At 44.6% G+C, this 14,052-nt stretch overlaps 1 protein-coding gene across 2 annotated transcripts in view; it reads right to left on the reverse strand.

The window, feature by feature from the left end:
* LAMP2 (lysosome associated membrane protein 2) overlaps window positions 1-14,052 on the reverse strand; it is a 320,221-nt gene that overhangs the window by 273,251 nt on the left and 32,918 nt on the right. For both annotated transcript variants that reach the window (XM_085608102.1, XM_085608103.1), the window contains exon 3: window positions 6,198-6,411. In XM_085608102.1, coding sequence (XP_085464228.1) covers window positions 6,198-6,411 — 214 coding nt within the window. The remainder of the gene's footprint in view (window positions 1-6,197; window positions 6,412-14,052) is intronic.

A 14,052-nucleotide genomic window follows, 5' to 3' on the forward strand; every position in this document is an offset into this window, starting at 1 on the left:
GTATTTCCTGTGGCGTGGTAGAATGGGCACATGGAAATATGTGTCCTGCAGATCGATCGTTGTCATGTAATCCTCCTGAGAAAAGTATTGGAGGATGTCCTTCAATGTGAGCATCCGAAAGGACTGAGTCTTGAGAAATTTGTTGAGCAATCTGAGATAGAGGATGGGACGCCATTCCCCTGATTTCTTTAGTATGAGGAAAAAACGGGAATAGAATCCCAACCCTCTTTGATATTTTGGAACCACTTCGATGGCACCCTTGTTTAACATTATTTGGATCGGTTTGAAAAGTTCTGAGATGGGCGGGTGGTGGCCCGGATGGAGGTGTGCGTGGAGGAACCTTCACAAACTCTAGGGCGTGGCCCCTTGAAATAATATCCAGAACTCAGCGGTCCGAAGTGATTGAGGACCAGGTTGAAAAGAACTGGGAGATTTTTCCTCCAACAAGAACTAGAGGATAACTGGGAAAAGGAAGTTTTTTCCGTACACAGTCACTGCTTCTTGGTTGAATTCCCTCTGTAATTCGACTTTCCTCTATATGACTTGCTAGTTTGCTGTCTGTAGGACTGCTGCGGTTGTGAAAAGTACCGTTGTTGCCCTTGGTTGTACGAGCGGTATTGGGACGAGGATCCACGAAAGGATGATGATGAGGAGGAGGTGCCGCGGCCGCGCGCACCTCGAAAGGGCTGCTTCCTAAACTGTAGAGTGCCGAGGGAACGAGCCGTATCCGTGTCCTTTTTGATGGTTTGCAAGGCATCTTCCACATGCTGGCCGAATAATGACTCCCCGTCATATGGCATGTCCAAAATCTTAGCCTGGACCTCTTGCCGAAAAGAGGTTGATCGAAGCCAGCCCTGTCTTCTTAGGACGGCTGCTCCCGCCAATTGGCGGAAACCGGTGGATGCGATGTCAACAGAGCAGTCAATGATCTCGGATGACGCCCTCTCACCCTCTTGCAGGATCTTCTGAGCTTCCGCTCTAGAATCCTCCGGTATAAGCTTGACCAATGCAGCCATATCCGACCACATCTGTCTATCATAACGGCCGAGGATTGCCAAAGAATTCGCAGCCCGGACCGTTGTTGACGCCATGGTTGAAAACTTCTTGCCTATGGCATCCAGGCGACGGCCGTCGCGGTCCGGAGGCGCCGACATTGGAGATGATGGATTCTTGGAGCGGCGCTGTGCCGCTTGTGTGATCACTGAGTCCGGCTTAGGTTGAGACACCAAGCAGGCTGGGGAAGAATCCGGAGCTTTATATTTTTTCTCCAGGCGTGGGAGCACCGCCGGAATAGAATTAGGTGTCTTCATTAACTTTATGCCTTGATTCCATATGAAGTCTATGATTGGCACAGCTCGTACTTGTTTCTGAGGCTGGGACTTGAAGTCGTACAAGAAACAGTCCTCTTCCCTAACCACCATGGGAAGGTGAAAGCGTTGCGCTGCTCTCTCCATCAGCTGATGGAACCCTGTTATGGCGACAGGTGGCGAGTTGACTGGTGACCTTGGCGGTGATGCGGGCGAATTGATTTGGTAATCATCCCAGTCCGCCATAGAGTCGTCCGCTGGGAGCTCACCCTCTTCCGTATCCAGATTGTCCATATTATCATCCTCTGCATTGGAAGGCAGTGCAGGTGTGGAGGGCGTGGGTATCGTTGGCAATATAGGATGAGGTGGAACCTCAGATGGCGCTTCACGTGGAGAATTTTGAGAGGATGCTGGAAAGCGACGATTATAATCTTCCAACATATATTGGAGGTTGGAAATAAGCCGCACAGGAAGCTGCACCATAGGAACCGGAGCAGAGGAATTTTGCTCTTCTTCCTGTTCATAGTATTCATCCTCCTCAGACTCTTGGCACTTTATATGGAGCTCAGAAGGACTATGAGCATCCCGAAAAAGAGACCGATTGCCCTCATCCGAATCGTCCTCATCCCCTGAGGGAAATAGTTGACGAGGTGGCCGTGGTCCAGGTGGTAACATAACTGGGTCTAGCATGGCCTTACGACGTAGCATTAAGGAGCTGTCCACAGACCCCGGTGCTGGCGTTGACATTGGCACCAATGGCATTGTCGCAAAATTTGACCCCACCGTCGACGAAGTAATCGTCGACGGAGCTGCCGTCGACGGGGAGGCTGCCGTCGACGGGGAGGCTGCCGTCGACGGGGAGGCTGCCGTCGACGATGAAGATTCTCTTCTTCTTTTTATCCATCGTCGACGGAGTTGTAGACGTCGACGGAAGCGCCAGCTTCCCAGTCGTCGACGAAGAAGTGAGTGGTATCGTCGATGAGATAGTTATAAAAGACGCACATACTACCGTCGACGGAGAAGACGTCGACGAAGTCAGTGTCGTCGACGAAGGATATCTGCTCGATACCGTCGTCACAGTCGTCGACGAGGCTGATGAAGTAGCCGATCTCGTCGACGGAAGGGCCGTCGACGGGCCCGTCGACGGTTTTGAAAGTTTCTGACTGGAAACATGTACTGACGGAGTCAAAGACGCCTGAGAGCTACGTATCGGGGGCGCAGACGTGGTAACAGAGACTTTGCCTGTAGACACTTCCTCAAGGTGAAGTCTCTTCTTTTTCAGAAAAGGAGATGGCAAGTCCTGGACACTTCCACGCTTTGAGGAGACTCCTGTTTTGACAGAGGCTACACTTTCCACCTCAGAAAGTGGGTTGTCTGTATCCTTTAGTTTTTGAAGCCATATTAAAAGGCGACCTTCTCTATCTTTCAAAGTTTTGTGAGAGAAAGTTCTGCAGATCACAGTTAGCCACCTTATGATCAGGATACAGACAATAAATACATTTCTCATGGGGATCCTCAAAGAAAAGTCTTGACTTTCCGCAAGATGAACAAGGACGGAAAAGAGATTTTACTTGCAGACATGGAGACAAAAAAAACCTCAAACCAGATGAAGAACTGAGAAGAGCTCAGGGAGACTCCCTTCACACGACGTGCGGTAGAAAATCTGAGGGTCTGAGCCTCTGAGGAGAAGGTTCTAGAGGGTGCTAGCGCCTGATTGGCTGGAGTTTGGACTATAAAATGACAGTGATATGTCAGTAAAGGGATTCTTTTTCTCAATGCTTTATGTCTCAATGCTATCCTATGGTATTTTAACTTGATATGTTATTTGAACTATATATATATATATATAAGTTTATTTGGGTATGTATATACTCTTATGTGGTTATATATATTCAAGCATGTGAATCTATGAAAGACACCCCAAATACTGGAGAAGGCTGGTTGCCATCTTAAGGGTGCAGGGGGATGCCATAAGTGCCAATTACTATGGCCCAAATGAGGATTCCTCAGAAGAGTTAGTGAAATTGGAATTGCGCCTTTTACAGGCTACTACACCTGTAATAATTGGAGGAGACTTCAATATAGTGCAAAATAAGATTCTGGATAGAACCTCTAAAGTCAAATAGGTTAGCCCCCCTGAGAACTCTTGTAATTTTGAAGACCATTATATAAGTTTAATTTGGTTGACATTTGGCGATTTAGGTTGGGCGGTAAGAGATTTTACTTCGTACAGCAAAAAATATGGCCACCACTCTCGCATCCACTATTTCCTGATAGACCAAGATCTATTAGGAGGGGTAGAGGATGTTAAACCTCTGTCCGCTATTCTTTCAGACCAGTCAGTTTTACTTTCCCTCAGGTATCACTCTAAAGCTGGTCTGAAAAGATGGACCGTAGGACTATTCTGTTGGATGAGGGGGTATTATTAAGTATAAGTGATCAGGCTATCATGGGCACAGCTTAAATTCAAGTCATCTAGGAGGAGTTTAAAGCCTTCTTTAGGGCAATAGGCAGTTCAGTAATGGTGGGGGTGAGGTAGGCATTACAGATGAGAGGCTGATCAAATTAATTTGTTCATGGGGCCCTCCTGGATTTAAATTACATTATTCGGCATTTCACTTTAAGAATTTTTGTATGTTGATAGATAAGGTGAGGCTGAAGATTTTGCAGGGGGCCATGGGTGTTCTGGATAAAAACTAGGAGTTCCTTATTCTTCCTGGGCCCCGATTTAGGATTCTCCCGGAACCTCTGAGCGTTTGAGAGACCAGCTTAGTCTGCCTTTAAAATCTGCAGGATTACTCCACAGGGGGGGGGGGGTAACCTCAAAGAGGCCTCATCTTTGGTTAGCAGGGAGTTTTTGAGCAACTGTACCGGGGGTCATTTAACAAGACTTAAGTATTACCAAGTTTCCTCATGGTGGGCAAGACAGAACTGGGTGGACGAGGATGAAGATGCCAGACTAGGTCAGGCGATGAGAATAGGCCCTTTAAAAAAGGAAGTATCTCTGTGGAATAAGGCTCTGGCAGAGGCTGATGATCACCTGGATTTGGATATCCCAAAGCTTTGGGCTGAAGATTCAAGGAGTGAAAATGTGAAAGGTTTGGGTGGACTCTTTCGCTATTTTACGAGCAGTTGTGAAACCAGCTGCGCTTAAGCGTAACCATCTTTTTACTACATACAGGGTTTACTGGTCTCCAGCTAAGTTGTCGAGAATGACTGGAAACCTGTATGTTTGTCCAAGATGTGAGCACCCATCGGCGGATGATATTCATATGTTTATGACATGCCCAAAGACTTCCAGTTATTGGATTAGGATATGCAAGTTCCTGGGAGAAGCAACTGGTCAGCAAGTTAAGGTAAGCCCAATTCTTATACTTTCTGGGCTTTATCAAGATGATGCAACACAAATAAACTTGGTTGTCTTCAGATTTATTTTTTATGTGATCCTCCTGGCGAGACAAGAGATTTGCAGGCTTTGGAAATCCACAAGCCCACCCAGTCTGACTGTATTAAAAATATAATCAGTACAAGCCACTTTGACATGGCTTGTGATCCCAGAAGCCGGGAGAAGGTTTGGGCTTTATTGGTAGAATGGAGTATATGTTCCAGGAGGTCTGATGATAAAGCCAATAATTTGCTGTCAGTCCTGGTTCCCCCTCGTTTTTGCTACGGACACACTGGTGGAGGGATGGAAGTGGAAACAGCTTTTTTTCCTCTCTTGGATAGAGGGGCTCTGTTCTTTGGTGTTGTGGCAACTGAGATACAGTTTCTACCAAGAGATGGCAGAATGAGGAGGGGAAAAAAAAAATAATTAGTCAACGTTCTCCGGGTTGTCAGAGAGGCAGCAGACCTCATTTTTTTAGAGTCTTTAAGGAGTCTGAATGTTCTTGTAGGCCTCGAGATTACCCTAGCTCTTCTTGTGGCATGTGCTTAAAGGCATATTTCTAAAGTCTGTTGGCCCGGACTAGCTTATGGGTTTATCTTGGACCACAGTGACATGGAGAAAGCCTACACACTACCAAGCAAGTCCAAAGCCTTGGCAGGCCATAGCACAATCCCTTGCCTCCAGACTGCAAGCAGCTTCATATGGTGGGCAGGCTTCCCACAGGAGTCCGCCAAGGCAGCAAAGTGGTGTTTTCGGCCTGGGAGGCTGGGGAATGGGTCAGTCTTGACCCTATTCCAATTCAAACACTTCAGCGCAAACTGCCATGAACAGTAACACAAGCAATCCAGGACTGGTTTCACCCTGGTAAGGGCTCATCAGCCAGGAAAAGCTTGGTTACAGTAAGTGTGCATGTAACCTACATCTGGGCATACCTGTACCACTTAGGGTGGCACACTAAAGTATACAACGGTGTGCAAAATACCAATGGATTAGGATGCGGCCTGAGTGATTACCAGTGGCTGATATTTGCTCAAGCAGACATAAATATTTATTTAAACATATGGAGTTAACTATGGATCATAAAATCCTGGACACCAGGGTAGAACAAGACCGAAGTACCTCTAGAGCAGATGTACACTCACCAGCCTGAGGCCAAGTTCTATGTGGAACCATGCTGTGCGATCACTGATAATTACAGAGGTATGCAACCAAATGATATTTTATAACTAGAATGCACAACACAAAATGTATATACACAGTAGCTAAGCGTTATCTATTTATCTGCTATCCTTCACAAAGCTACAACTCCGTAGTATTTGCTATAAAACAAGGGCGGAGCAGCAATACAGCCTGACAGATTCATTATAAATAAATTTCTAAGTCAATGAAGTCTGTTCAGAGTATATTCAAATAAGTATGATGCGTGAATGGATAAAGCAATCCCCCCAGAAACATTTAAAATTCAAGAGAAACTTTCAAACATTCGAACTAACTGAATGCATTACCGTTTGGCTTGCCATCAGGAAACAGCTCAGCATCAGTAGTGTTGTAAGTGAAGGTAATCACGCTTCCCTCGTAACTGGAGTTACTTTGTGTAAAATTTAAGCTCCATGTGTGGCCACGGCCAAAATATACAAAGAGTAGCGGGGAATGGGTAGCATTTCCACATCTGCTTCCATTATGTTTCACTTCACTGGGACTCACAAGAGTTGCATTATTCTGCAATGAAAACAATTTTATTTAAGTCAGGTCACATAATGGCAACGAAATACAATTATCTGTCAATTTAACTATAAACACCGTATTTTTCATGGTATACATAAAATACACTTGTGCTGTGTTTTTGGTAACTGGAAACAGGTTATACAAAATAAATAAAATATCCAGGACTACCGTCAATTTCCTCAATATTAATTAATCTGGATCATTTTTTTTGGTTAGTTTCATTTGCATGTTATTCTACAACAGCACTCTTCAATCTGTGGAGCACGACAACCAGGGGCGCCGTGGAGTCTTGGGAGGGGGTTCGTGTATTTTCCTTTTGGACAAAGACAACAGCCTGGACCCTTCATTCCGATCTTTAAAATGCTTTAGCTTAAGTCAAATTGAGTCTCATGTGCTGTAAAAGGAAGAGGCCTGGTAAAACAATCCTTCAAGTAAGTCTTCACACCAGGGTGCCTGCATGACATGCAAACGTGCGCTAGGAGTTAATCTGCAAACGTAAAGGGTGCTTGGGAGTGGTTCCGGCTTTAATTGCTTGAATCACTCCAGGCATTGTGATGGCAAGGATGGTTTTATTTGCATGGTGGTGGAAAGAGTTAACAACTGGGCTGTTAAGTGTATGCTTTTAACCGCAACTGTATTTACACAGTGCTTAGTACCCCTGGGGAGGTATACAGTTGGTGGTCAGCAATAGGCAAAATGGCGCTCCAAGTTCTATCACAAGTACAAATCAGTAATGGCAGGTAATCTGGCACGGTGCATAATGTAGGGAAAAACCACAAAATACCCACGTGTGTCCAGTAGACCACTCTACACATATATATATATATATATATATATATATATATACACACACAAACACACACAAATCCTCAGCACACGTTTAAAAGTAAATACATAAAGTTTCATAAAATATCACAATGATGCTGGTCTTTGTATTTTCAGATGTCTTTAATTCAAGATCTTAAGCCCTCTTAGCCAACACGTGTTTCATCGCTGTTACAGGGGATTACCCCGCAACTTCTTCAGGGCTGAGGTCAGTTTCAAGTAGTCTCTTGGTTCTGGTGATCATTCCAACCCAGAAGGGGTTCCTATAATTTCTGGTAGACTATTTAGTCGTGTGTCCGAATATCGTAATGTGCTTCCAAGTGTAAGGGAGTTTCTTTTAAAAGAACTGCCCCATCCGGCAGTATTAGGTAGAACCATCATTGTGATATTTTATGAAACTTTATGTATTTACTTTTAAATGTGTGCAGAGGATTTGTATATATAAACCTGGGAGGTGTTGAAGGGACAGGTATGCAAAAAAAAAAAATTAAATAACTAATGACTTCTGTTCTAATATTACTGAAATCTACATTTTGGAAGCTCTATTTTATCCTAAAACTATTTGCACAGTTAGTAGCAGTCTACATTATAATGTGTGTAATGCAAGTATAAAATAACAACTTGCACACTCACTGTGCTTTGTCACAGGCTGTGGCCTCATAGCACAAAAAAAAAAAAAAACCACAGGTCACTATTCTCCACTGCGCCAGCCAAATTTAATTCTGTGCCTATCTGGTTACACACACCTCTGCAGGGGATTAAATGGAGGTTTGATAACGTACTACAGTGAGTTTCCCATTGAGTACATTTATTTTTTATTCAAGCTACTCATTACTTTATATGTAGCTACCGGATGATTAGAGACCTAAAAAACTAACAATGTTTTGTGGCCGATTTATTAGAGGCTTGCATTGCCGGAGCATCACTTTCTTTGCAGCTTTGGCGGCACAAGCACCTCAATCATATCTAGGAGGCACAACAAAGTCACCCTGTGTGGCTTTGCATGGCCTCATAGATATGTTGTAAGACAAAGCAGCGCAAGTAGCTGCATTGCCTTAGGCGTTCCATAGGCATTGCAATGGGTGTTCCCACGCAACACCCATTGATTTTGACGCTGCCCCAGATTTGTAAAACCTGGGGCAGCGCCAAAACCGTACGCCTTCTTATGTTTATTTCTCCTTGTTTTTCCTCAATACGTGCTGCATTCTGCAGCACACCTAGAAAGCCCCTCTTGGGATTTTTTTTTTGCAGGAAGATGTCCCTTCCCGCACAAAAACAATCCTGCCTATGTTGGCGTTCGGCAACAATTTGTGCGCCAACGCAGAGGAGAATGAATACTATGGGTACTGCAATACTCCTGTGGGCGCAGCATGGCTCTTCCGTGAGATACCAAAGTACTTCGTCGGGAGTTGTATCGCAGGACCATGCAAGTTTCACAGGATGAAGCTTCACTGCCCAGCGGTACCCAGGAAGTGACGCTGACTGCGGAACTGAGGGAGTACCACGAAATTATATAAATCGTGGGGGGAGGAGGGGGTAATGAGGGGTAGAGAGAGGGGGAATTTTGGTTGGGTGCATGGACAAGCCTGAAGTTACAGCCTATTCCCTACCGCCGGCAACAGGGGAGGTTGGCCGCAGGGCATACCTAGCGGCCACAGCCTACGGCCAAACCCATGCTGCGCACTGCTGAATGCTGGTTGCAGCAGGGCGTTGGCCACCCCTGAGAGGTTGGGTCCAGAGCCAGGCCAAAAACTCAGCCTTGTGGGCAACTCAGTGCTGTGAAGGGCCAAAAGCTGTGCTCAGTGGGAGAATGGACTGTTAAACACAACCAACACAACAACCACAACCAACACAACAACCACAACCAACACAACTGACAGTTGGTGTTTTTCCAACACCAAACGTTTAAAACTCAAACCAGACTTAGACACTAGTTATAGTTTGAGCTAACTAACTTGCGCCCCTGCCTTGCACTGCTTATAACCTCACGTGGCAGGATAAAGTAAAGTAAAACGGGGATTAAATCCCTAATGACACGATAAATTAAAACTTCGACTATGTCACCAACGACACCACACAATGATTGACAATTTTTTTTTTTTTTTTTTATTCACTTCAATGGGATTACCCATTTAAAGACTTCACATGACCGGCAATTTGAAATCAAGAGTGAAAAGTATGCAATTTACACTGAAGACATCTTTTATGAAGCCCCATAGACAACCCTCTGTAGTGGAGTAAAATACACTGCACACGAGTAATGCAATGGGCAGAATGGCATACTGTGAGCTAAATGACATTTAGTGGGATACCCCATCATAAATAATTCTACAATGCATTAAAAGAACACCCACACTTTATAAAGGTTTTCGCTACAGAGAATGTGTGCATACGACTGTATTGCAACTATTTAACATTGGCACGTGGCCAAATAGCCATCGACAGGCTAATGCTACAGTGGACAATAGATCATCTTTCTCAAAGATTTTTTGGGAACACATGTTAACTAAGTCACAACCTACATTCAATCTAAACTCTACAATCCACATGAGGTGTGCTCAGTCTTTACCTTGTTTAACTACTTCAACCTCAAACTTTAGAGATTTGTAAACTGTGCACCATACAACTTTCAACAAGTATAACGATTGCCTCCACTATTCCTATGCTATGGATACACATGTACACTCCGTACCTCTGTACCACTATTGTTTTATCAGTTACGTCAGTGATGATTTTGAATAAGGTAAAAAGTAAGGCCATGCATGGCGGAAGCGCAATTTACAGATAGTTTACTGCGCTAAGTGGGGATAGTTAGTGTTAGTTTTTAAACAACAATTTTTACATTAATTTCAACATCCAACTAAAATGTTACTATAACGTGGTTTTTTCAGTGAAATATATAGAAACAAATAACATACTTGCACTGTATCCTTAATTATCTTCTTAAAGGCTTTTTCGTTCAAAAAACCAAGGCTCCGGAAGATCTCACTTTTCAGTAAACTTTTTTTTATTACTGTAGTCCAACAAATACAAAAATGCTGTATTGCAAATGTTGTAATGTTGCAAGTATGAAATTAAAATATTGTTTTTATGTAACCAACAGCTCCTGACATTTACCGAAGGCCACTGTGTAAATTTCGGTTTACCCAAAGACTGGTTTTTACTACCTTGCACATAGTCCCAGTAATGTGACACTCGTGCCAAGTATTCAAACTGAGGAAGCCTGCCAAGAGAAATATCCAAAACTATCGGTTTATCACTATTCTGCTATTGGATAAGACTGTCAATACACGAAGTTGGAATTTTAGATCAGGTCTTCAAGGGAGTCACAAACTCAACTGCCAGAGCGATAGTGCCTCGAAGGACTGATTTTGCAAAAGTGAATGGCTTGAGTTTGTCCAGATTATCAAGAGCGTAATCTGTGGTGTTGTAGGGGCAGAATGTTAGAACACATTTATATGAAATTCTTCCTTAAGCATACAGGACCCGACAGGCTGTTCAAACCAAATATGGCTTTAGTCGTCATGGATGGAGTATTTGGTCTTGTTTGAAGAGTATATTTGGGGGAATGGGAATTCAGATAATAGTACGAGGACCACTAAGAAAACCACAAAAAGTTCTACTTTAGAGACTTATCAAGCCACTTCACTAAAAGCAAAGAATCTACTTCTTTCCCACTTAAAGAAAAATATCTGAAAATGACAATGGTATAGAATATGTTTTATCACTCACTTAAATGATGTAGCTCACCAAGAAAGCCATTTAATGACAACTGGTCAGCTTTGAGGCTTGATTTGGGGAGCCAAAGCGATTGTAAGGAGTTACCACAAACTAAAATTCTCACCTCACAAGGTCTCAATATAGACTAACCAAAAGGTCTATGCAACTTTTGGTCTATGCGTAGGAAGCCTTATGTTCAAGGTGCTGGCAACAAAATTACTGGTTTCCTCAGAATGGAAACTTTAACCAATCAAAGAGGACACAAGAAACAAGTGAGATAACGGCTTGATAGCAACTGCATTTTCGGGTGAATTACAAAGTACTAGTGCAGATGTATGAATGGCAGAACTAAAACAAGATAATATGCTGTCTAAAGGCATGGCGTGTGTCAAGGGTGCTTGGCCAGTGAAGAAACGTTTTGAGTAAGATTTAGCAGCACTCTGGAAAGTAAGGAACGAATGGTCTGTGGAAAATTGATTTGAGTGGATGGCTGATCCCATCTTGTAACAGCCATAGTAAAGATTAGATAGAAATTGGAGAGGTAGAGGTAGTAAGAGTGCATAAAGTTAATCAATTCAGATAAACCAATGGTTACATTTACACCTCCTTTTGATCTTATTGAAGTTCTACAAATGCCTTGAGAGAGGAGATAATTGGCCCAGTGCACAGCGAGTATGGTATGCCCAAGATTCAGGAGGCCATAGATCACTTTTCTAAAAGGCTGAATATCTAAACGGTGAGTAAAGCGGATACTTGGAGTGTGGATGGGTTTTTGGAAAAGATTTTCTGCAGGGGAGGTTTGCCCAAAGTTGTAGTTTGAAAATAGTGAGATTTACTTCCGATGTTTAAGGAGTTCATGAAAAAGACATGGGTAAAGCATAAAACTGCTCTTTACCATCCTGAGGGGATGGTAATGTTGAACAGTTTGACGGGGTTATAAAAGGGATCATTGCATTATCAGTTAGTAACAGCTTGGATTGGGGTAGGAAAGTGTCTTTGGCAGTGTTGCACCCACTTTTTGCCTGGTACAATATGCGATTGAGACTGAAAGTGCCCTGTTAGCCGCATCCCAAATGCCAGAGCTCTTTCCCAAAAATGCGCAAGTGTACCCCCAATTGGGAAAAACGTTAGCACCCTTCAAGTCCCTAATAAATGATACCCTGGTACCTAGGGCCTGATGTACTAAGAACGGCCCCACAGGGCCGGAGCACGAATTGTGCCACCTTAAGGGACCCCTCACCAAGCACATGCACTACTGCCACTGCAGGATGTGTGTCTTGGTGCAGACAAAACATGTCACATCTATGAGTGCCATGCCCCCTACCACTGCATATGATTTGTAAGTTACCCAAACAGCTGTTCGGACAGCTCTAGGGAAGGGTGCTTAATATATGGGAGGGCATATCTGAATGATATGCCCCTGTGCTGGTCAGCTCTATTCCTGTAGTGCAAGTGACCAGGGAAGCCATCTTAAACCATGTACTGGACAGTGGTGAAAAAGTTACTCAGCTACATGATGGCTTCACTTAAAATAGGGATGTTTGATACCAAACATCTCATCCTGATGCTAGTGTTGGATTAATCAAAATATGCACTCCGAGGGCACCTTGGAGATGCCCCATGAAAACCTACCAGCCTCGGGTGTGCTTGCTGACTGGATTTTGCCACACTGCCACCCGATAAACCTAGGTGGAGAGCCTTTGCTCTCGGGGGACCCAAGAACAAAGGCCAGTGCAGGAAGAGGGCGATGCCCCACTCCCACAGGAGGGCCTCCGATTAGCCTCTTTGGCCTGGCTAGCTTCAGAGGAGCCACTGCCTGTGGAATGCAAATCTGGATCCCCTCACAGGAGAGGAAGAACCCCCACCCATGCAGAGCACACTTGGCACCTGAACAGGAGGGAAAATCAGCTTATCAGGTAGGTATGCCACCCGTAGGCTAGTGCCACCCTTAAGATGGGCTAACTACGAGGTGGACACTGTTTTTCAGAGAGCCATCTTTGTGATGGCATAACTAGGAATTCTTGGACAGGATTATGCCCACTTCCCACAGAAGTGGTCATATAGGCGGTTATTGACACCAGAGGGTCAGTAGCCCATTGGCTACTACCCTACACCCCCTTAATTCAGTATTTTGGAGTGCCCCTGGCACCAGAGAAGCAGATACTGATGAAGTAAGAGAGAAGACACTGAAGAGTTGCTAAAGCAGAGGAGACTGAAGAGAGCACCCAACTCAAAAACAGCCCCAAAGTAGACTCGTACTGCAGTTGGGTCTCTTTGTAGGCAAGCAGTCCTCCCTAGTTTCTGGAGTCACAAGACCTCCCATGAACAGCGGACTTGTTCAGCAGGAACTTCAAAAAGAAGACTTTGCGGCCTCCAGAACCACCAAAACCAGACACCTGAAGCAACCACTGCACCAGTCACCTTTGGCCCGAGTTTAAGTGTGCCAACAAGGTTCACCAGCCCTCCAGAGCTAGAGTCCATTGTGATTTCACCCACACTGGACTCCCAGACATCGCCTGCAGCCTCTGTTTGCAGGTACACTCTAATGGGACTGCTCCGTTAAGGAAAAACCCAATGTCTAAAGACACCTCAGCACCCATTGCCCCTGGGCCTTGAACAGAGGGGCAAAGGTGTCCCAGAGTATCTCAAGGACTGAACCCAATTGCGGGTACAGCCCGAATGGCTTCCTAGCCAGAGCTTGCAGCCTCTGTAAAGAGTCCAATACTCATTGAAATGCTTTGAGCTCCTGATGCAGATTTTTACCCGGCTGCCCTCGTGCTGCTGGTGGTTTACTGTTGGGGCTGCCTTGGACCTTGAACACCACTCACATTAACTCCTAGAGATTGGTCCTGTAAGTTGATGTACTTAACCCGTTTGCAGATCTTGCTCTTCCTTCCATAGGATAACATTTCAGAACTCGGGTGGTGGGAAACCCCGCTACTGCTTTTGTTCGAGGGCCATAAGGCCATTCTCTCCCCCCCCCCCCTCCAAAAAGAAAAAAAAAAACCACAGCAGCACCACCGCTCCAAAACCTGCCGCCACCCTTTCAGTCCACCAGGAAAACTGGTGCCCAATAAGGCCAGCCCGACC

The sequence above is a fragment of the Triturus cristatus genome, chromosome 5_2 (genome assembly GCF_964204655.1).
Source record: "Triturus cristatus chromosome 5_2, aTriCri1.1, whole genome shotgun sequence".
NCBI lineage: Eukaryota > Metazoa > Chordata > Amphibia > Caudata > Salamandridae > Triturus > Triturus cristatus.